Source organism: Pyxicephalus adspersus, chromosome 2, assembly GCF_032062135.1.
Source record: "Pyxicephalus adspersus chromosome 2, UCB_Pads_2.0, whole genome shotgun sequence".
Taxonomy (NCBI): domain Eukaryota; kingdom Metazoa; phylum Chordata; class Amphibia; order Anura; family Pyxicephalidae; genus Pyxicephalus; species Pyxicephalus adspersus.
The window spans coordinates 77167914-77192635 of NC_092859.1; the positions used below are offsets into that span (position 1 = coordinate 77167914).

Genomic DNA, 24722 nt, shown 5'->3' on the forward strand with positions numbered 1-24722 from the left:
CCCCCTTGTAGATCATATCAGCAAGAAAAAAACTGCTTTTCAGATACATTCTGGTAATATTGACTCACAAGTTGTGAAAGGAAAATCCAGTAAAGAGTTAACCAAAAAAGGCTCAAAGAGAAAGCAAGTGGACACTGAAAACCAACACAACCCTGAAGATGAACCACCACAAAAGAAGGTTGTAACTGGGTTGACAAAAACTAAGGAAAAGGCAGCTCCTACTAAAACCAGCAGTAAAGCTGTAGCCAAGAACAAATTAATTGTGGGACAAGCCAAGTTAACTAGCTTTTTCCGTGTATAGTTCTTGTATTACTGAAATTCTGTATATACATATGTTTTGTAGAAACTGTTACTTTTTTGTCTGTTGTTTTTAAGTTATTTTATTCCCTTGTCCCAAATTTATTCCGATGGTAAAATTTTAGAAAAGAACAGGTTTACATTGCACTGATCACTTTTTTTTATTTACATTTAATAAATGTTCTTAAAATTCACTTTTACTCGAAAGGTAATTCCATTTATTGGTAACTTGTGGATTGATGTTCTTTCGGCATCATTCTTGGTCATTTCATATCTGCCAGCATGGTCTGTAGACTCTTCCAAGCATACACCTGAGCACTAAAGAAAACAAATATCAGTGTCCCCTGCATTTTCATACCTAAAAGTAAAGTGCATAAATAAACAAATTTCATGCTTTTTTTGCCATATTCCCTGCTCTAACCTATCCCAACTTTCTTCTCCACAGAAGCATACATGCTGAGAGCTAGTGATTGTTTCTCTGCTGTTTGTTTACATCCAGTGTTGTTCTGGCTACATCTGATAATTACAGCCAATTTCAGCCCTATAGAAGTCAACAGGGTTGTACATATTGGTGTGAATAGGACCATGAAGACTATGGGGGCTGAGTGTAAATAAACAGCAGAGCTGTGATTGTTGGATCTTGGATATGCATCTTGTATGGAACTGTGGAGAGTGGGTTATGTTACTGTAAGAGGGCAAGAAAGGATAAGTGCACATATTTGTTAAAATGGTATACACCACAAAAGAATCTATGGGTTAAAAAAAGGGGGGGGGGACACTTGTACCATATTGGACTGTTACACTTGATCATCAATGATCAGCATTGATCATTGGTTTTTGCAGGGTGAATTTTATCTGCTGCTCATGAGGTCACCTCATGACACCCAGCACCTTTATCCAACCACATTATTGCATGCTGGGTTGACCAGTCCACCCTCTACCCTCTATATCAGTGTTTCTCAACCAGGATTCCATGGAACCCTGGGGTCCTTTCAGAAGTTTGGCCATCTGCAAGGGTGACATTCTTCCCACTGGCCAGCAATGTATTAGACATTTTCCCCAGTGACCACCACACTAATGTACTGTAATCTGGTAATATAGTAAATATTGCAGGGGTTCCCTGAGACCTGAAAATTATTTTTTAATGGTTCTCCCACTAAAGGTTGACAAAGTTTGGCCTATATGCTCCTTGTGATGGTTCAAAAGGTTCCATGCTAAAGTACAGTCCTGCAAAGCAGCATATGTGCAGAGAATTGGTTGCACTGTGGGTGATCTATTTCTGTGTACATTCTAGGAAGATGTGCCGCTAATCTGCAGGGGCGTTAGGGAGAATTTGCCTTTGTTAAGCATTCTCTACAAATGAATGGGGCTGGCAATGCCATAATATACAGTTAGTGATTATTTAAGTGAGTTTTAAACTCCTGTGGACTTTGTGTTCGAGTTAATAAACAATAGTGTTTATACACAAAAGAACATATTACAACTTAAAAATATTAAGGTATAATATGACATTCATTATTTTAATTTGGGTTACGTAATAGGACTAGGACTTCATACTGGTTAATACATCTATTCACTAGGGTTGAATCCCACAGCAGACAAACACTTTTTTACGTCTTAAATTTCATATTGAACAGATTAAACATATTTAAATGTATTAGTTGGTAACAAAGAATTAAATTTGACCACAGCCTAGAATGTGTGTGCAAAATTGAAGAATATTACAAAGTACGCTCCTCTTTGGAGGTCTTTGGGTCCAAGTCTGTTTTTTCTTCAGGTCTAGCCATATATTGCTTTTATAAATGAAATCTTTTCACATAATTGTGTTAAATATTTAGCCTTTCCTCCCCACAACCTTTTACAGGAGATTAAATACCTTCCTAATATGAAAGTTTAAAAAGCAATTGCTCCTGCACAACTTAAGCATTTTCTTTTTAGCTACAGATGGTGTGTGCCTAAAGGTTTATTCTATATATCATTTTTTTTTTTTTTTTTTTTATGGGTGTCTTTATAGTGTGTTCTATTTTCTTGAGCAGGTCTCCCAGTTTCTCTTGGTCATTTTAAAATTGTTTGTCTGTACACAAGAGACCCCTTTTTAAAAAGCTAAAATTAAATAAATCCAGTGAAGCCTCTGGAACATTTTTCAAAATTTTTAACTTTTTTTTTTTTTTTTTCTTTCTAGGATTTTTATAAAATACCTACAGTATGTCTCTGGCAGAAAAGTAGTCAGGAATTTACACAGGGTGGCATAGTTTCAGTTGGCCAGCTTTAAATCCCTGAAGCTATGTCCTATGGCTTTTTACAATTACAATGGACCATTTTACAATTTGCATCAATGAAATGGGGTAGACTTGGGTAGGTCTTGCTTACATACCCTTCATCAGGTTTTGCCTCGGCAGTGTAGAGGTAGCCAACAGACTTTGGCTTCACAATTTTTTATTGGATCATGTAGCATTGTTTTTAAATCATTGGAAGGTGATATAGAATCTTTATTAGGCAATTAGCTAGATGAGTTTTGTGCTATTCTTCAAACCCAATGAATACTATTCTGTCTGATATAACTATCCTTAAAAATGATGAGAATAATAATCAAAAATATGAAAATTTTATTGCTTTTAACAAAGAATAACCAGGTATAAAATTGAAGCTGTCAAAACTTCTGAACGAAAATTCATGTAGCCCTACCAGTATTTTGAAAAAATTGGATTTTGCATGGCAATCTCTACATTTTGGTTAGTCTACCAGGGTATTTCCACCTGCTGAACTAAACAGCTCTATGCATTTTACACTTACAAATGTGTGGATCAGTGTTAGCACTGTAAACTGTCAAAGTAATTGTCGTCCACAACCGGAAGAGAGCTGATAAGTGCTCTCCTGTTTGTTTTATTGTGTTGCTTTGTAATTCTGATGAATTACCCAAGTGTAAAGTAGAAACTCAAGATATTCTATGTGCATTTTCAGAGGGAAATCATCCACTTTATCTATGGTAATGGTGCTCAACTCTGGCCACTAACAGAGCTTTTTTTAAAAGACAGATGGGGTAATTTGATCTTCTGAATGATGTAAAAAATATAATTTCTGCAATTCAAATTTTCTAATCTATTTTTTTAACATTTTTATAATATTATAAAGTCAGTCAAATGTCTTCTAGAATACTTACTGTCAAAATCTCTTCTTCCTATTGGAAACTTATTTTCCTCTTCTCCAATATCCCTCCTTTCATGTGTCAAGTCAACATTCTCATCCCCAATATCTGAATGTCTTAGTGAGCTTTTAAGTGGGGAAAAGGCCATTTGCTTTAATCCAGTACTTAAAGGAAGAACATCTTGACTAAAGTAACTGTTCCGAGAACCCAAACTCTGTAAATAAAAAAAAATTAAAGGAGATATATATTATATGTATGTATTGAGTAAAGACATTTACAATGTAAGGAAAAAGGAAATAAAAACAGTATTAGTATCACATTTGGTACTCAAGGATACAAAAAATAGTTCTGTGAAATAGAAATCTGTAGGAAGCAATGGGGCTGCAAAACAAAAAGAGTGCAGGGCAACCGAGTCTTGCTGAGTACCCGACAACCTCAAGGGGTAAAGGCACATGAGGTCCATGCACAAACTTAACTGAGATGAAGGTAAGGGGACTTAAGCATTTTTATGTTAAGGAAACATTGTCAGAATTTAATCTTGCCTCTGAAGGCCTCAATCGTGCGGTTTTCAGTATATTTGAAGGTGGGTAAACAAGGACTGTTCTTTCCTGGCCAGCATAGGAATTGAGAATTAAATTGAACCAAAGTGATCGGACCAAGTGTTTAAATCTGGGCTAGATATAACTTCCAATAAAATGATATTTTTAACACACATTTTTACCAAGATTCTCTACCTTCCTAATATAGACTGGACCACTATTAGTCTGTGTTTTACTAAAATTTCAGGTGAAAGCATTACATTTCAATTAAATTGCTAATGCCCTAGGGACTGCACTTTCAATTTATAAAGTTGTAGACCATTCTAAAAAAAAATGGAAAAAAGAAAAAAAAATACCTTTTTCATATTATCTGTAAGGACAGCAACAATATGAAAAAGCTTCTGAAACATATTATTACTGTAATTTTTTATGGAAATCATTAAATATGTTTACTTTTCAAAACGTATTGTTTTTCTCTAATGAAAAGTAGTATTTTTTTTCTTATATTTGTCATCTAATGCAGTAAGTATGTTGCTTTGTTTAAGTAGATGTGGCTGCAATTAAAAGTTTGAGTTTCCCTATTTAAATATAACTTCAATACGATTCTTGCTTTATATTTAAAGTAGCGGTTAAAATAAAAATGTAACTTTTTAACCCTAGACAAGCAGGTAATTGTAAAACTTTATAAAAGGGAAATAATATATTGTATTTAGGCAAATATAGCAGTTCTAGAAAAACTTTCTTACTGCTGGAAATCTGAAACGCTACCAGATATGTGTTTAACTGCAAATTAAGCATTGCACTATAAAGCACCTGACAGTCTGTTTTACGATTCTATGCTTACAATGTGTTTGGAAAGTGAGATCAGTTACATTTTTTAAATATAAGACATGCATCTTACCTTTATACTTCTTTCTTCTTCCTCATTTATGTTTGAGCTTTCATCTGCCGAATAATGATCTGGATTAGCTACAGATTTCTCTGCCGTGTCTCCATTGCGCAATGCTTTTCTTAGAGCAATTGTATCTAGTAAAACCTCATCATTCTCTGACTTGCGAATGGACTTGGAAAATGAAAAAAGGAAGCCTTGGGACAGAATGGATAAGGATATAATAAGAGGATACCCTATGCTAGTCATTCTTACCATTGTATGGCTAGCTGCCTCTCAGATCTAAGTGGGTTTGGAGTAATGATGTGCTATGAGTGAAGTCCTTTAAATATTTATATCTATGTTTAACAGAATAATTACCATTTTGATTACAAAGATCTGCCACTTTGCCAGGACACTGACTGAGAAAGCTGTTGAAAAAAACCTATTGTATACCTCAATGGCTTTTGTATGGCAACACTTGTAAGTAATTGATTTTCAACTAAATCCAGCAAAGTACATTGTTAATTTAGCACCACACAACCATCTTCCTCACAAACCAGCAGGGTGCTATCTGCTGAATCAAATATATTTCTATTTTACTACAAATTGTAAGAAAGTCATATACAAGAAGCCTGTGGTTTATAATTATCTGTACTTATCTTTACAAAGCGTGTTTGCATCTTTCCAAACTTTCTTCAATGAGTTTCTTGTACTTATAGTATTGAATAAATCTTCTGAAGGATCTGGCATCCTTGAATTATTTCATAAAATTACATTTTATATTATATAAAGTTTTAGAAAAGACACAAAGGCCATCTTAAGCTTGTTATAGAAGGTCATGCTGTGCTGTGTTTTGGTTGTCATTTACTCCTCTACACTTAATATTTAGTGTTCTGCATAATGTGTTACATTTAACACATGCTTTTTCAAGCTAAAAAGTAAAAACTGTCACTTGCTAAATCAGTACTTAAATAAAATGATGAATGGAGATAGCAGTCAAATCTGCTTGCATTTTAAAAAGTCTATCATCAAGTTTTTGCAGGACACATAACTAAGAGCTTCCTGAATTACTTGGAAAAAAGAAAGGAATGTAGAAACAAGAAATACATACATACATACATACTTAACTATTTAGTTCCACCAGGAAGAACATTTAAAGCGTACCTAAACTCAAAATTTTTACTTTACCAAAAAGGGTAGACAACCTTTTATCTAAACTTAAAAATGTGTATGTTTTTGCAACACCCCTATATATAAAAAAAAAAAAAGCGGTGCAGCATTGGCCCCTTAGTTCTTGGTCGCCTAGGTGATCAAGAATGACTGGGAGTGCTCTTGGCTGCTCCTTCTGCGCATGCCTAAGGATCTTGAGAAAAAAATTCCCAATTTCATGCATGCTTAGTGAGATCGGCACGTTTTTTCCCAATCTACATCACCCGACCTCGCCCCTCGGGTGACGTAGAAAGAGGAACACGGATGAAGAGAGATGTCGGTGCCTGGAGCCAAAGACAGATACCGTGACGAAGCAGGACCTGATGGAAGAAACCTCCTGACAGACATACTGATCTGCGGGATTGATGTTGGATTTTTTTTTTTTTTGGGTTTACTTTTGCTTTAGAAAGTATTGAATATTATTGACTATTCTGAGTATATATTTTTAAATATGGTAGCTGCACCTATATCTGTTTAAACAATATTCCAACATCTATCCTCCTCAGCACAACAACTAGTTCTGTTGTATGTATCTATTCCATCTTCTTTTGCAGTTCTTTAAATTCTGGCTTTGATGTTTATTGTGTTTTTTACATATCATATGCTAAGATTTTATTAATTTATACAGCTTTCAAGCACATTAACTTTGTGTTCCACAAGGTCTCCCCTGTAATAGTATGTGACATCAGTTTACTTGGTCTGAATATGGAAGTTGTATACATTCTTGTCCTTCAACAAAACTGTTTGCTGGGACATTGGTTCTCCAATAGCTTTTGGTAGCTGTCACTACCAAATGACTTCTTGATAGGGAGGAGAGAGGGAAGGAAAAGGTTAGAGGGAGATAAAAAAGAGAGGTAGTGTGGAGAGCGAGAAAGGAAGAGAAGAGTGGGGAAAGAAATGGGAGGCAGAATGAAAGATGGAGTAGGAGAGTGAAGAAGAGGGTTAAAAGGAGAGACAGAGAAGGGGTGTTGAGAGCGCAAATGGAATAGACAGAGAGGAATAATACCTTCAATACAGATGTTACCCTGCTTATTATAACCAGATCTTGTTGGCCAGAGATGTGGTCATACCACCTTAGGTGGCCTTGTGGGAAATCTGGCCCTCGATACAGGTATAAGGAACAGGTACAAATTCAGATTTAGTTTTAGGGTTTCAGGTTCAGATCCAAATCCAATGCAAAGGCCATGAGAGGCTTGTGAAGTCAGAATAAATATACACCTTCCAACAATGTGTCACAGGTGTTGCTAAACCAGGATGCAACTCTGTGCCAATCCACCCGCTGGTTTCCAGTTGAGGCACTTTTTTTGACCAGTGTATAAAACTGCCTCTACAACTTGTTAGTACTGTCCATTGTTAAGCAAATATTTTTCTCTTTAGGTAAGCTGTTTCCATAAAGGTGCTTTAATCTTTACATTCTGTTATTCCAATGATTGCATTAAATTAGAAAATTTGATTTAGAAGGAAGAAAACTTGCATCCTCCTTGTTATGTATTTGACTACCTAGGTAGTTAGTAAAAAGATGTTCTACTCCAGCTCTTACATTCTTTTGGTTGTGTACATGTGCAACCAGGACTTTTTTTCTCATTCAACGCACCAGAACAGATTTTCCAAGTCCGTAAAAGTCTGTGAAGGGGAACAGCTGTCAGTGAAAATGACAGATTGTGAATACATGCTGCGCATGTGTGGTTCTATACTGGACAGTGGCTAAGCAGCCTAAGTGCTTGGGAAGAGTTATCTTGTGCTGCGTGACCTCTGACAACATTTGAGGAGGGCCGGTTGTTTAAATGTGCCTGGCAATTTCCCGCCGACACAATGATTCAGAGCAGTGGTCGCCAACCTTTTCAAATCCACAGACCACTAAATTTACCGGCTCCGGACCACGCATGTCCGGGGAGCCAGGTGTCATTTAAAGCGGAAGAAACTTCCCCCATAGGGACGTCATGATGCCAGAACCCACCCACTTTCCCGCTCACAGACCTGCGATGGGGGAGTGGGCGGGTTGTGTCCAGAGGCACAACCTGCCTACTTCCCTAAACCTCCGATCCGAATTTGGGAAAGCGGGGCCTTCTCCTGACCCCACTCGGGGGTGCACCGGGCAGAGCCGCGGACCACCAAACTTTTCTCATGGACCACTGGGTTGGCGACCGCTGTTTCAGAGCATTCTGCTCATGGTGCAATGATACATGCCGGTTGTGCTGTGAAAAAAGTAAAGGAGAATTACAACTCTAAAACCCTCATAAAAGCTTTCCTTACTCTCTTTTCCTCACATACCTCTATATGGAGTGCTCTCTGGGGGAAAGGTCTGGAGCAGAAGGCAAAGGATTAACAAGATGTGAGTTCTGGCACGTTTATTCTTACAAAAAAAAGCCCTGTGTACAACCCTTCTTGATTGTTGCCATTGATAAAGTCTGTTTTGATAGCAGAATAATTCAGAAACCTGTTGTTGTAGTAAGAAGGGTTCTACTTTGTTTTGCAACTGTAGTAAGTTTCATGTCATACTTCTCACCATTTTTGTGAGTGTTGATTTGCAACCAAATTTGCCCAGTATCTGTAACTCCAAAATCATATTCAAATCCAACTGTCACTTTTGGAAACTCTGTGCGTTCCAATCTTGTAGTCATGCTTCTGATATACAACTAGCTTTTGTATTTCTTTCCATGACCATGGCTCAGTCTGGGGTGCTGTATGAATTAAATATGACAAGTGTCTAGCTGGGATGTACTTGTAGGTCTTCTGAATAAGTTTGCAGACACTTTTTCAGAAAATAAATGACTGAAACCATTTTTAGTTTTATGTTCTATTTTTTCCTGAAGTACTGGGAGGGCCTGTTGCTCAGGTTCTTGTTAAGACTGTACTGACTAGAAAATAACAGTTTACACACATAGTGCAGTTTTAATTGTTACTTTATTAGTGCCAGGATTCAGAATTCTGTAACTTATTTGGATACATATTTTTTGTAACTTTTGCTGTAGAAACTGGTATACTATGCTTTGCTTTCAAAGTATTTTATGTGTCTTATATAATAATATACCAATAATAATTTTATTATGGTTGTTCAGCTTTAGTGCAAATTTTGCCATTGGATCATTTCTATTGCTTGTACATTCTAGTTTTTGCTTAAATTTATTGTTACATTCATTCCAAATTTTCTTTCAATGTTATCCAAGGAAATGTAATCATCTGGGCAATGATAGAACCCAAAGTCCTCTAAGAAAAAAAATGTAAACAAGAAAACAGATTTGATTTTTTTTCAATCTGTAAAAACTCACTGCAGCTATATTGGTTTGTAGACTTGATATTTTACCTGTTATATTGTAATAAATTCAAAACCATGGACTGGATTAATATAGATTTTTTAATTTTATCAAGATGCATCACAACAGCAATCAGATTAGTTCTTCTTGTTTCTGAACAGTTCAATATTGTATTGTCTACTGTGGTCCATGGCTAATTGAATTCACTATTTCCTGTTAGTTATTGGAGTTCTTGGAAGTGCTGTAGCAGATATGGGTTTTGTTTTCCATAAAGTGCACCCAAAACCACAATTATTAATATAGCAATGGACTGATTCTCTGCTTTTCTTTGAGATAGCATGTCATAAATTGCTAGTGCAGCATAAAAACATGTCACAAGGTAATTATATGTACATCTTGTTTTATCCAAATCTGTTTCGATTATACTGCGATCCCTCATTTCCTAACCAAAAAAAAGGCCATTACATGATCCCAGCCTTGGTGGGCTGGTATTCCTTCCCACCGTTCCACTAGTAATAAACTCCTCAGAAGCCAGTAGAAAGATTTTGTATAAATGTATTGCAGAGACCTCTTGGTGCTTGCTATTATATTGTCCTGTTAGTTTATTAAGTTACACTTTATGGCATGATTTCTTCAAATAACACCTGCTGCTGTGACCCTATATAATAATAATAATAAAAAAAATAATAAAATAATAAAAAAAAGGTGCAAGGAGCAGTGTAAGTGTCATAAAAAACATGTAATCCATGATGTACTGCTCTGGTGTCAGTAAAGTGAATTCTGGTGGGTTCCAATGGTGCTAATTCTCTACTGATAATTAGACACCTCATGTTGCCTGTTATTTCAAGTGCTAAAATGAAAAAATACACCAGCTATGGTCATCATGTGTCAATAAAATTTGGAAAATAGTGCATCCAGAAAGTACCTTACTGGCTTGCTATATAATTTTCTTTTTCTCTTTTTGATTTATGCATATCAGTTAGTTTAAAAAAATCTGCTGTGGATGAGTTTGGAAATTTTAGGGACTGGAATAAATTGGGGGTACTAAATGAGTGGGTAGGCTTTAAATAAAAAAGTATATCAAAAATTGATTGGTAATAAACATAAACATTTGATACAAGGATTGGTGTATATGATAAATATTTATTAGAATCCCCTAAGTATTTGGTTTCTGAGACATATTTAAATGATAAACACACAAAAGCAAATTAAGCACCATATATCTGTGTCTTCACCCTAAATCCAGACATGTTTTTAAATGGCATAAGTCATAAAAAGACAAAGCAAGAGATTTCTTTTGCAGTTTTTTTGTGATTGTTTTTATCTTTTTTTCTTGAGTATCATTAGTAAAAATACTGTAAAATGTATATCAGGTACACAGGTAGGTTTACATTCAAAATAGGCAACTGTTAAATTAACTTTCTCATTTTTCTCCTGCAGAAAACAGAAATGTTGTATTTAAGTGACATGGCCACTAGGTGGTGCACACACTTTAATTAAATTATGAATTTTAGAAGGACCGATTTAAAATAAAATCTGAAATGTATATTAGCACTATCTGAAGTTTTTTGTTTTTAATGTCTTTTAGCTGTTTAGTATTTTTTTTTATCGGATGGTACTTTTAAAATGCATGCATTTTTTGCACTTTTATAGGAAACTCCATATACTTTAATAACTAAATCACATCAGCTCTTTGAATTCAAAGCAGAATGTTCCCACAAAAACTTTACATACATATACCATATTGGGTCAGGTTAAAAAATATCTAAAGCCAAAAACAAAAAATTGATTTCTTGAACTTTCTTTGGCAGCATACTTGTGGGTAGTCTCCACCCCAACTCTTTATATCAATCACTCCATTTACAACCCTAAATTCATTTTCTGTCTGTGGTTCGCATACATGTTTGCCAGGTTACCTACAAGGCTGTGATAACATCAGTGTGGACCACCTTTTCCCTTGGCTGGAGTCTATGCATCTGGTGGTCTAAATGATCCCATTGGAGAACCCTGTCTGGTGGTCTTCTAGGGTGTCAGGTTAGTACTACTTGTACTAACTTTTGTACTTCTACTACTTTTAGAGGTATTTCACTGCTAGCCTTCTGACCCTACTGCGTCATCCTTGTGTCTCTGATTGTCTGCCTTACATTCCCTAGGCGGCATTCCTGGTTTTCCTGATCAGCTGCACTGTGTATGTGTGATGGAAGAGGCTCAAGTGGAACACACACTGCCTTATAATGAGCGGCCTTCCTCCTCTACGATTAACTACACTTTTCTCTAATAAAATAGTCTTGTGCAACAACAGGGGATATGAGTGATCATATTGGGGTGGAGTAATGCATGGGGGGTGGGGGTAGTGATTGGCTAATCCCTAGATTAGCTTTACTCTTCTTGGGATCATTGAGGAAAATTGGACAGCATATCTTTCTGCTTTGCAGGTGTTGTATGGTTGAATGCTCTGACCCTTATTTTTAACTTATGCCAGAAGTGTGGGCAGTGAGGCGGATTGTCATCCTCTCTCAAAGACGAACCCATACATAAAAGGTAGGGGTTAGTGAAAGGAGTAGGTTGGGTATATTTCTGTGGAAATGAATTTTGATTATTTCCATTCTTCAGCCCTGGCAAGCAAGATGATGCAGGTCAAGGTCTAGAGGCACAGCCCCCAATTATTTAGGACTGACAGATTCAGGCCCTCATCCTCTAGGTTACTGGTCTAAGACAACATAATAACAAACTGTATTATCTCCTCTTTTAAGTCAGAGAAAATGGGGCAAGCTGGGCTTGCTCTAATATGGCCCTTCTATGCAACATACTGTGCCTGGGTGAATCTGGGTAATCCAGGAACCTGGAATGAATTTCTTAAAAGTAATTTGCTATCTTAGCGAATGTTTGCAATCCTGCACCAGATTCATCCCAGGTTTGCTTTTTACCCAGATTCACTGATGTGAAAGTGTTTCTTTAATAAATCAGCTCAGCTGATCACCCCATCTGATTTTAGGCAGTGTCCTACAAAGTCAACTTACAATCTCAAGTTCACTATCCTTTGATGATCCAGAAAAAGAACTTGTGATTTGAAAGAGGCTATTGGTTTAAAATTTTCAGCACTCCAGCCCTATAATAAATCAGTCAAACAGGGTCTTGAAAGGCAGGATCATGCAAAGTTCCTTAAGGTCAAGAATCTCAAAAAGGTATAATGCTCTTTCACATTAATGGAGAGGATCCAGGAGCTGGTTCTGGATTATTAGGCTATGGTGGATTGAAAGCAACCCTTGCATGATCACTTTAGCAAATTGTACTTTCTTGGGATGGAGGAAGCCAAATTCCTAGACACAAGACTGTTGATAGATGCAGCTGTAACAAGAATTACTGGACATTTTACTCTTCCTCTGGAGAAGACTGATCTTCAAGAATGTGCTGGATCAATGTACAGCCCGGGGAGCGTGGGAACCTGCGGTCACAGCTGATTGGAGGCAAAGTGCCTCCAATCAGCTGTGACTGCAGATCAACTCTCAATGGAGTTTCTCCATTGAGAGTTCATCTGCATTTCAGTTCTTTTGGTCACCGGGCTGATAAGTACAGCCCGGTGACCGTGGGAACCGTGGTCACAGCTGATTGGAGGCACACGAGTGCTTCCAATCAGCTGTGACTGCAGATGAACTCTCAATGGAGTTTCTCCATTGAGAGTTCATCCGCAGTTCAATTCCCACGGTCACCGGGCTGATAAGTACAGCCGGGGAGCGTGGGAACTTGTGGTCACAGCTGATTGGAGGCACGCAAGTGCTTCCAATCAGCTGTGACCACAAATGAACTCTAAATGGAGTTTCTCCATTGAGAGTTCATCTGTAGTTCGTATCTTTTTTGATATATACCCTGTATTTCGCATGCTATATGATTTAAATAAAACCTACTCAAGTTCATGCCTATAAAGCCCCACCTTGCTCTTTCCTTTACCTTCTACCTAAACATATGAGGTTGGCTTGAAATACGAGGATAATTCGAGTTAGAGAAATTTAGTTTATTTCTTTTACTTTTTTTCCCAAGATGAAGTAGATGTTTGTATGATTGCTATCTGGACAACCATGGGTAATTGTGGTAGCCAATCTGAGGAGCAGCTAAGACTGTGGACACTCTAGAGAGAGGGGAGTGGGAAGAACAAGTGAGCAGCACCCTGCTTGCTCTCTCCACTTGTTTTGCAGTCGTTTGATGATCTTGGATCAGCCAAGACGAATCCATGAAAGATATCAGACGAGCGCTGTACACATGTCAAATTTTCATCTGATACCAGCCCTGAGGCGATAATCAGACCAGAATCATCTGATGTGTATATGTAGCCATAGAGATACCAGCAAAAAACACCTATACTAAGCTAAGTACAATAATTTGTTCTCCTGTGTGACTCTACAGATACATGTCAGACTCTGATCCTGGGGTGCTGCAATCTACAGTGGGATTTGACTCCTAATATTTTTTACAAGAGTATCTCTAAAGTTGGGAAGCTCTTTTTAACTTAACATAGATCGTTCAACACAAAGAGAGTACTCTTTCAAACCAATGATCAATTTTCATCCTTGCAAGACGTCTGGCACATGCATATTTAACTAGTAAAATAAACACATTTTACTTCAAGTTAGTCTTGACATTTTATTGTTAAACATATTTTAGGCATTAAAAAAACACTGCAATGGAGTAATGTGTGATGAGATAGATGGTATTTGAGCAGTTGGTTAGACACCGAGAGGAAAGTTCAAAGAACATCTACCTGTATCTGTGTTTCAAGTCGAGAGAGACAATAATTCAATGACATGTTTGTGTAAGATAAGAATGTTGGATGCCACAGGTCATCAATGGTTGTCGCCTCTCTCAGCCTACGATTTCCACCTGCAATACAATTCGGGGGCAAGTAAATCATTATGTTAATAGGTTCCAGGGAGCTGACTATGTACAAGAAGAAAATGGATACATGTTTCAAATGGCTCTGTTAAATTCACACATTAAGGTGTTGACAGCAAAGTACAGGACAACTTTTAGCTCTGGAAGAGCTATCGATCTTATAAGAACTGCAACCTGCTTCCATTCCCTCGGCCTATGCAAAGTTCATTGCCCTTGTAATGATTCGATTCAGCAAATATTTAAAGTCTGTAATGATTATACTTTGTAAATATGTAACAGTCAACCTTTTGTTGCATCTGTCATTTTTTCCAGTTAAAGGCAACTGCTGGGCACTCTGGTAACTGAATAAATGTATGTTACATATTTAGTGAGCTGGAGAAAAGTCCAAGTTCAATGGTTGATGTATAGATAGCAGTGGTGACTTGAAAAACCACTACATGTATTTTAATTAACTTTATGTAACTATAGAAGTTTGTAAATTGCCAATTTGTCCACAATGTTCAGCATTAAAAAACAGAAGATTTGTAAAACAGCTTTTGAAAACCCTAACCTAAATAATTATATTTAATTTCTATTATTCTTTTCGCTTCCTTTGAAATCTCAGATCAGCGATAAACCATATAGAGCTAATTAGTAGAGGAACATTGGCCATCTCTTTATTTTTTTCCTGGAGTTGCTAATATCAGAGGGTATTAAAAACCTATGGCCAAAATGAAATATAAATATTTTTGTCCATCCTGTTACTTTACCTTTTACCTGCCTGTAGATCTGGTATTTTTTTTCTCTTCTAGTAAAAAGTATCAGCGTTACAGTGTGTTGTAATCCCATACACACTGTACTCTCCAAAAAACATGAAGTTTTACATGGGCTTTAAGTGGGAGACAAACAAATTAGATTCCAAATCTAGTTAAGAGTGTTATTTGTATTGTAATTTTTAAAAGGAAGATGACTGTTGTTTCCTCCAACCCCTCTAATTATAATTTTATGCTGCTCAACTGTTCCGTTAAACAAAATATATTCACAGAATCAGCAGGTTTTAAAACCAAGTTACAGGTGGAATTCTAAAAAAAAAAAAATTGCTGTTGCAATTCATAACAGAAAATGCTGTTTTTTTAATTTGCAAAGTTCAAGCTAAATTTTGGGCATTTTCTCTGCTATTCCTTGTTTTTTTTTTCTGATTTTCCCCCAAGCTATTTATTTTGTAATGCATTAGTGTAATACTAAGCTGTTAGTAAATATTTGTAAAAATCCTATAACCGATAAAAACCTTTAATTGTCAGTATCAAGGACTTATAAAAATATTTACAATAAATTTATGTATATGTGGCTTAACACATAGATCACATAAAGGCTGATAATAAATGTTACACAAATAAACTGATTTCTCCAAACTTGTGACTATTTCTTGATAATTAAATTTCATTGGATTTGTTGTTCCAAAAATATTTAACCAGACAACTAAATAAATATTTATTTTTTCACATCTATTGACCAAAGCTCGATTATTTTCTTTGCCCAAACTTCCCTTTCTGAGAATTTCAACGGGTGAAAGATTCTTTTATTTCTACAGGGAAAAGAATGTATAAAAATAAACCAATGACATGAGATGATCTTCTTTGAAAGCCATTAAAAATTAATTGACTTGTTCAAGTTAATATTTTTCTTTTAGCAATAGCAATAATTTAATACCTAAGTATACCAAGATCGTTGTGGCGGATTTAATCATGCATTGTGTGTCAGAGCAAGTACAGTGAAGTAAAATACATCAGTGCTAGCCTAAACCATTCTATCAGAAGTTTAATTATTAAACGTCATTCCCAAATGATTGAATTGCACATGTGTACTTTATATCATCTCTTTCTACACTTTATCCAACCAGGCCCAGTGAAGTTTTATAAGGTTTGTAGTTGCTTTCCCTGCCTGCTATGACTATAACTATACCAATGGAAGCAAATGAACACTACTCCTGCTGTGTCCATTCTGTAAAATCAGTTATGTAAAGTAATCAATGATAAGAGGTTAAAGTTAGGAGTTACATTACAACTGTAGTAGAAATACAAAGAGTGATGGAAATACAGCACCAAAAAGTCTGAAATGGATCTGGTCCAGGATTTAAAACATTTGCTAACAAATAGCAAATGATTTTAAGAAATTCAATCCAGGTTTTTTGGATCACCCACATTCACTGATGAATGTGTATCCTCTCCAGCCTTGGAGAGCTTTAATCAGGACCACAGGCTGCAGCAAAAACCAACTAATCCTTTAACACTAAAAAACATAAAAACACATCAGTCTGCGGTAATGTTACTAATTTTGTCTCCTACTTTCTTTTTTTGCTTTAGTGTTATGGTACTCTTGCCTAGATCTTGAAACCCTGAAAAACCTTTCATGTTTGTACTTCCATGTTCCTGGTTTCAAAAGCACTGCACTAGAGACTCCCAATGCTACCTGTGTTTACTGTGAACTAATTTTCTGATTCATCTAAGCAACGTATACTTGAAAACTGTCCAATTTTACCATTTCAAGCTAATGGCACCATATTTGTATTTGACAATAGAACTCTTCAAGTAGGGCAGATAGGGTTCATTTGTATTCCCTCCTGGTGCACAACTGGCTATGCTCATGAAAAAGTTTGTTATACTCAAAGTTCATGATTTGTTATTACCTCTTTAGAGTACAAAGATAAATCATGGTCTAACATTTATTGTCCAACAACTTCAGGTAAAAACCATAATAGGTTATGGCAACACCATATGCTTTCAGATTTATTGATTGTTATACAACTTTAATTGTCTTTATTTTAGTATTGTTTGAAAAGGAAATATGTAAGAATTACATCATGCTCTGGGAGCATTTTAATATGGTATGTTAGCACTAAAATTTTCTTCCATCATTTCATGAGTTGGCACATATTGTAGTACTAGTAACACTGCAACAGCTGCATTATTATGCTTAAACCAATTTTGTAGAGTGTTGTAAATTATTGATGATTTACTTTTTAAGAGGATTATTATAAAGTCCAGCCACACATTTATAATATGTAACCAGAATGCCAGACATAAACAAAATGAAATGCTAAGCATTTGGAGAAACATTAGAACAAATGAGAACAAGGCTAACATTAACCATTTTCTCACAATTTGCTCTTTAGAAAAGATAGTGATGACTTATAACCATCTCACATATTCTGCTCCTAATGATAAAATCAAAAACTATCTTACCACAAATATATATTGCTATATATTACATCTTATCTCCCACACTGCTGTTCTAGGCAGAGCAGAAAGAAAAAACTACCAAATTAGACTGCTAAAGCATATTATAAGCTTGTTCGTATTTACCTGACTGCAGATCTTGATGTACAAGTCTAAACCTGGCTATGAAAATTTAAAATATATTTCAACAAGGATCATTGATTTAAGTTTCCCCAACTATTTTCTTGCTGGGAAAAATTTAATTGATAAAATCATACAACTAATCAACTTGTATAACATAAAATGCAGAGACATTTGGGTTCATTTAGTAAAGAGAATACTCCCTTCTTTAAGTGAATACGGGAAATCTGTGTTCATTTTGTATACTGAATAATATGTATGGGCAGATATAAAAACAAACAAACATATATGGAGTTCGTTGGCAGCGGAATGAATAATTGGTCAGTATCAATTACGTAATGAACGTCAGCACAATGCGTATAAAAATGGTCTTGGCTGTGAGATAATGAATGAGTGAATGAATATGTCAATTGATTTAAAGTCAAATTGCAGTAGCTTGAAGTTAATTCTGAGGTGTATGCATGCACAGCTCAGTGTACTTTCAAAAAAGATTGCAAACAGGCAAAAAAGTATATTTTATTGCAGAAGGGCCATGCCTGGAACTGTAGTTCCACTTTAACTGCAAGAGTGAGGATTCGGAAATGTGATATGATACATTGTGGCAATCGGTTTTGGTAATAAGTCACAGGAGTACAGTATGCAATAGTATGGCAATATGAGAGATTGACCTTTTAGAGAGTTGGAGAAGCAGCTGTGAAAACAAATGTCTGTGTAAAAGGAAGTCGTCAGTGAGGTGTGTATTGGCAGTGCTTGTACTCTGAGTTCCAGGTAGAGATTAATTTAAATTCAAAGTGACAGCATTGAAGGCTTTGAGGGTAAATGCCAATTCTGGGTTGGATGTGTCAGCAGAGACTTGGGAGTCAGTCTATGATGTTGCAGAGTCTAATTTTGATTCCTTAGGTTTAATGTAGAGTCATCAGAGTATCGTTGCTGTTCAAATATGTTCAAAATATTTGTTAAATTTTTGGAATAATTCCTAAAATGCTCCTACAATTGGTGTATAGATGAAGGTACTTGAGAAAGGTACCAAGGTACCAAAAACTTTCTTGTAACTTTTTTATGTACTTTTCATATAGATATACAGTGCTGACATCGGTGGCATTGAAACAATTGATGAGAGCTGCAGACCCATGTCTGATCACTGACTTGCACTAATGCATATCTGTTGGGCATGTTTTTTGGATGAAAAAAGTTTCATTTTTTGAGGTTTTGCACAAAATGCTCCATGACATTGTGATGTATGATATTAAATGTTAATAATAATAATTACATGAGAAAAGATTTTAGTTTAAATGGATAGGACACTTTAGAACACTGGTCCCAAACAGGTGGTCTGCGAGAACATTTTGGTGGTCTGTGGCCTGTGCACCCCCCAGCTGGATAAGGAAAAGGACCCCGCTGGGGGAGGCGCACAGGCCAGAGCCGTTGACCATGTCTCTCGTATGGACTGCAGGCTCAGGGCGATGGGCGGGTTGTGTCTCTGGAGCCTGTGATGGGAGAGAGGGAGGGTTCTCGCATCATGACCTCACGCTGAGGCAAGTTTCTTCACCTTTGAGTGACACACGGCTCCTTTTGCATGCACGGTCTGGAGTCTGTGAAATTAGGGGTCTGTGACGTCCAAAAGGTTGGTTTAGAATTCGACTTTTCAGTGTGTCTGTGACTGAGTTTGTATTTTCAGCCATGTTTTGAAATTACCCTCCTATTTGAATTTTCTATATAATTGTATAAGGAATCTACAAGAAAGGATAGAGCAAAGAAATGCTCTAAAATAATTCTTGTTGAGATTTTTTTAAAAAAGTGAGGTTCAGCTGAAATGCTAATAATCTATGTGCTGGTAAATTACAGCAAATAAAAAGCAATTTGACATACAAAACATTATTAAAATATTTCTTATGCTAGCCTTCCACAAGTTTGTGTTAAACTTTAGAAAAAGTTATAATTTTTTATAGATTATACAGTGGTTAGGTTTACTCAAAAAATGTAGATTATTAGTTTTGGTGGCTTCTCATTGATGAAATTTCCAATGTTTATCTACTTATTCCACTGAGTCTCTTCAAAGCATTTTCTCTAATATTTACTGTTCTTGACATTTATTGTTATCTGGAAGATCTGTAGATGTTCCTTTTGATGTTGATTTTTTGGGGAACAGTTTGTAACATTTACAAGTCGAGCTGTTTCCTATTCAACTCATGTGGTTATGACTATTCTGAGATTAGAAGTACGATATCTGTAAAGTATTTTATGTGCTGAAAGTAAAAGAAGTAGAGAGTTAGGTTATGGATTTCAAGCTTTTTTTGTAGTTTTTGAACTTATTTATCAGTGTATGTTTGTATGTTTGTTGTTGATATGTTACAGTAAGAATGGGCCACTCCATGGTGCTGTATGAGCCTGGCGACTCACCATTTCAGGTTTTTGTTCCTTTTATCTTGATTTCCCACTGTAAAGTATGTCCGTCATTGTGAGATGGTCTTGCCTGTTAAGTTTTACCTTAGGGAATTTAGGAGAGTGAATATAGAATCAGAATCATGGTTATTATTTTTTCAAATGTTATGGTTATGATTAAAGGACAAACAGATTGGGCCTGATTTATTAAAGATCTCCAAGTTGGAGAGTATACACTTTCCAAAGTAAATCTGGGTGATCCAGCAAACCTGGAATAGATTTCCTAAAACTAATTTTCTATTTGTTAGCAAATGTTTTCGATCCTGGACCAGATCCTTTTCAGGTTTACTCAATCACCCAGCTTTACTGTGGAAAGTGTATCCTCTCCAGCCTTGAACCGCTTTAATATATCAGGCCAATGATGGTAATATGCTGGCTACTTTTTGTTCCTTCTAAAATGTTAATTAATTGACCAGTTTGTCATTACCTTATTACTTTCTGAACAAGTTAGCTAAAACGAACATGCCACCTGTTAATTCATAGTGAGGTCTGTGTGCTTGTTCTGAATGACTAAATTGATGCCATCATCATTACTGCCTGCTAATTAGCAAATGCTTTACATACTGTGTTCATCTTAAGTTATGGAACCTGATATACCCATAATGTCCCAGGAAACCACAGTAAATGCCCTGCGAGAATTAAAAAGTAAATTTGTTTTCAAAACTGAGACTGAAAGCCTATCTGAACACAAAATAAAATGGAAATACATTCTTCCCACAAGAAATGGGAATCTTCTGATTTCTATTAGAACCCCTTCTAGGTGTGTGCCGTAGGACGATTAAGAAAAGGTTGTGAATGCTGCTTGATAACTAGGTAACAGCTGAAGTGTTAACTTTTTACAGTGAATATGTCCATAGAGCTCTCTTGTGATGTTTGCATGTCATGTCCAAACCTAAATAACTTTTATAATGCAAACAATTTTGGAATAAATGAACCACTTTCAATTTTGTAACAACATACAATAGAGAATACTGAAGTTAAAAGGAAATGGGATAAGTGCATTTGCTACTTGTGTTCATTTGACTACTCTGTCTCTACTAACATACAGTTGTCTAAATAGATTTGGTTGGTAAAAAAAAAATAAAAGAAAGGCTGGGATACTTATTTTTTTCTTTAATAAAATGTAATGTCTTTTGGAGATATGGACAAAATCTGATCTCTGTCCTTCCTTCTCTGCAGGGTTCACATGAGCCATTACCTACCTTTTTAGGTATATGTGCAACATTGGAGGGATCCTGTAACTACATTTTTTTTAGCAATATAGGATCCCAGCTTTTTTGTTACACATTGTATCCAAGCTTTTTGTTAACAAAGCTTTATTTCAAGCTTTTCCTTTGCCAGTGCTTTCTGAATCCACTGACAGTTATTAACTATTAAGCTTCATTAACATCCCATAAAGTCCTTGTCAGTAAACAAAAAAAATCTAATCCAGACTACCTTGAAGACAAATATTTTTCCCATTATAATCTCCGTCAGCCCACAATTCAACCTCTACACATCTCCTAGATAGATATGGTTGCTAAACATCTTTTTATAAATAAGTCTACCTTTGAATGTCAGTATCAGCACTATTTAGACCACTGTTTCTCAACCAGGGTTTCATGGAATCCCAGGATTCCTCTAGAGGTTGCTAGGCTTTCATTGAGCAATGAGTAATTTGTGACACCATCAGTTTTAGTAGACACCAATTATAGTTTTGGCTGTCTAGAAGGGTGACATTTTTACACTGACCTGTCATGTAGGAGGCATTCTTACCACCACACTGACCGCTACACTGTGCTACACTGTGGAGTTGTGTGTATATAGTAATTATAGTAGGGGTTCCCTTAAGACCTGAAAGTTATTTCAAGGTGTTCCCTTATGTTCAAAACTTTGATAAACACTGGTATAGACAGTTTCTTAGACTATAGAGCTTGTGGCTATTTTGCCAACTCATGCAGAAGCCCTCACAGGTCTTTTTTATTTATATTTATATACATACATAAACTCTTTTTTAGTCCTCAAATGAAGTCACTGGAACTTCCTCAGTAGTCATAATGGGCAGGCTAAGTGGTGCTCATGTGATGATTTGTCAGTGCTGATCATGCCTGGAGTACTGTGACCCAACTTGTGTGATGGTTCACCCAAAGGAGACGTGTCAATAACAGACAGGGCTGAGGGCATTCACAGGGTAAGTATAATTTGAATGCTGTTTTTTAATGCAAGTATGAAAAATATAAAGATGTTAATAGTTAAAGTTTTAATTTTATTTGTTGAGTAAAGATCCACTTTAACTTTCCTCAGAATAAATTTAAAACAAAGTTTTTTCTTTTCATGACTTTGCTTATGTGATTACTCATAGCAAGAAATTTTCATGATAATTTAGGATATAGTGTTTTGTTACTGTAACATTAAATTTTGGCAATATGTTCAAAATCCCGGTCTCTAAGTAATCTAAATGCAGCGTTACAGTCGTAAAACACGCTATACAACTTAAATTCACCCTAAATGACCCTGTGCATATTTGTTCAGTAGTTCCAAGTAGGTTCTATTTTTTGCAACAATGAAGGAGATTTAGTTCTTAAAATTAAAAAAGAAAAAAAAAACAAAACTTTTTTTTTATCAGTCATGTTTTATGCAGTCCCATTAAATCTACATTTTCACCCTCTATTTTAGCTTAACAAAAGCTTCACTTTCGGCTGCCCAAAAAGCTGCAAGTGTGGCGTGAATGACATAATTTTTTACTGATGGCTTCTGGGAAATGGAACAGCAACTATTCTGCATGTGAATCCAAAGCATATCATGTATCTCTTCATTACTGCTAATAGCTTGCCTTTGTATTCTTTATTTGGGTGCCAGGTTCACACTGAATTGTGGTCTTCTATTCTCCTTTCTAACAACTATCAAGGGTTTACTTTTTTATGAACAAATTGAGAACTGGATGTTCTGAAGCTGCTCAGCCCTCAGACCACCTTGTTTTAAGTTAAGGAGCAAGCTTACTGGAAGCTAACATACTATGCTGACCTAATCTATATGTTCTGCAAATAACGAGAAATAAAGCCAAATATGTTCATGGCTCATTGGAATATGTCAAAGAATGTATTGCTACACAGAATGCTACACAGCATTATTTTACAACCTCTGCATAATATTGTAATAATAACATCAGCTGCACCTGTTTGACCATTGCTCCTCAGAGTCCTCTAGAACTATATTAATCTTATTTGCTCACTGTAGTGGGAAAAGGGGGGTTTCTATCTGGGGTAATTTATTAACATGGAATACAGGGTGTTATCCAGAGCAAGAGACTGTATTTACCCTATAATTTAAGATGCTAATAAATTTAACAATTGGAGTCAACCCCTGCCATTTTCCGAAGTACTGGGGTTACCATTTATGGCCAAATTTACGACAACCTCCATTAGGCTTGTGTCTATGGGCCAAAAAGAAGTACGGAGAAAGTAAAGAAGTAGTAAACAGAAATACAAGTAATTGATATAAGCCTATTTATGTCACAATACTCTAATCCAGGGGTGTCAAACTCAAATACACAGTGGGTCAAAATTAAAAACTTAGACAAAGTTCTGGGCCAACCTTGAAATGTATTCAATAAAATTGAGGCGGGCTAAATCTTATGAGTGGCCCGCCGCTGGTACTCCCTCTTCATTGAAATACCACCACTACTACAATTCCCAGCATTACTTGCGTCTATAAAACAGTCCAATGCAGGGCCATGCATAGGCAGAGAGCCCTCTGGTCCATAGACGAGAGTGATGCTGGAAATTGTTGTAGTGACGCTATTTTAATGCAGAGGCAGGCCAGCTGTAGTTAATATTTAGGATTCCTTTGGGGGCCAAACAAAGGATGTTGCGGGCCAGATTTGACACCCATGCTCTAATCCTAGGAAACAGTTTATGTAAGAAAGGTGATCCTGGCAGAGGAGAGGCTAAACGTTTGTACCCATTGATGTAAATCCAACCCCAACTTTATTCCAAGTCCATATTGGACTACCTAAAAGAGTAGTTCATGACTGTAGCTTTCATGGTATCACAAAGTGGTAGATAAGCAGAGTGATCTAGGTACAACACAGCACTGTGACTACTTAAAGATTGCTTCACCAGAATTTAGCAGATACTAACCGAAAACAATATATCTGCATTGTTTCTAAATACCTAACAAGACTGTAAGTGAGTAAATTACCAACTAGACAATAATAGATATAGATTACTGCAGAACAGGGGAGGCCACCTAGGACATATTTAGATAGTTGTATACATGGATAGCCCTAAAGCTGCAGAAAACAAAACAAATATATCACTTGAGAAATGTTCTTCTTATAAATATGTATTGTCTTATTTTACTTTAAAACATATACATGACAAGTCTCTCATCTGTTCTGCCAAACCTGCAATGCTTGTGAGCCACACAGTTTAAGTCAGGAATTCCCTTTAATTTAATAAAAAAGTGGAATTGTGAACAGATAAAATAATGTTTTCAAAATGAATAATATTTCTAGAAGAAAATATATTGTATGTGATGCAAATGCTACACAGCATTATTTTACAACCTCTGCATAATATTGTAATAATAACATCAGCTGCACCTGTTTGACCATTGCTCCTCAGAGTCCTCTAGAACTATATTAATCTTATTTGCTCACTGTAGTGGGAAAAGGGGGGTTTCTATCTGGGGTAATTTATTAACATGGAATACAGGGTGTTATCCAGAGCAAGAGACTGTATTTACCCTATAATTTAAGATGCT

At 36.1% G+C, this 24722-nt stretch overlaps 2 protein-coding genes and 1 long non-coding RNA gene across 6 annotated transcripts in view; 1 reads left to right on the forward strand and 2 right to left on the reverse strand.

Annotated features, from left to right (window-relative positions):
* PARPBP (PARP1 binding protein) overlaps positions 1–491 on the forward strand; it is a 35741-nt gene extending 35250 nt beyond the window's left edge. For all 4 annotated transcript variants that reach the window (XM_072401134.1, XM_072401135.1, XM_072401136.1 and 1 more), the window contains one exon: positions 12–491. In XM_072401134.1, coding sequence (XP_072257235.1) covers positions 12–301 — 290 coding nt within the window. In that variant the 3' untranslated portion in view covers positions 302–491. The remainder of the gene's footprint in view (positions 1–11) is intronic.
* Positions 459–5357, reverse strand: PMCH (pro-melanin concentrating hormone). Its single transcript, XM_072401145.1, has 3 exons — positions 4883–5357; positions 3458–3656; positions 459–615 (listed from the first exon to the last, which is right to left on the reverse strand). Exons 1-3 carry the CDS (start codon positions 5126–5128, stop codon positions 566–568), a joined length of 495 nt encoding a protein of 164 aa, XP_072257246.1. The 5' UTR covers positions 5129–5357; the 3' UTR covers positions 459–565.
* Positions 5358–13939: 8582 nt separating this feature from the next.
* On the reverse strand, positions 13940–20538 carry LOC140323784 (uncharacterized). The gene is made up of 2 exons (XR_011919435.1): positions 19938–20538; positions 13940–14190 (listed from the first exon to the last, which is right to left on the reverse strand). It is a non-coding gene; the product is annotated as an uncharacterized lncRNA (long non-coding RNA).
* Positions 20539–24722: the final 4184 nt, after the last annotated feature.

Excerpts from the sequence above, each read along its gene's own strand:
- PMCH (XM_072401145.1), bottom strand. The coding sequence starts at position 5,128 with ATGGTAAGAATGACTAGCATAGGGTATCCTCTTATTATATCCTTATCC. Across the intron at positions 3,657-4,882 it reads AAGAAGAAAGAAGTATAAAG|AGTTTGGGTTCTCGGAACAG; the intron begins GTAAGATGCATG and ends TTTTATTTACAG. Across the intron at positions 616-3,457 it reads AGGAAGAAGAGATTTTGACA|TGCTCAGGTGTATGCTTGGA; the intron begins GTAAGTATTCTA and ends TGTTTTCTTTAG.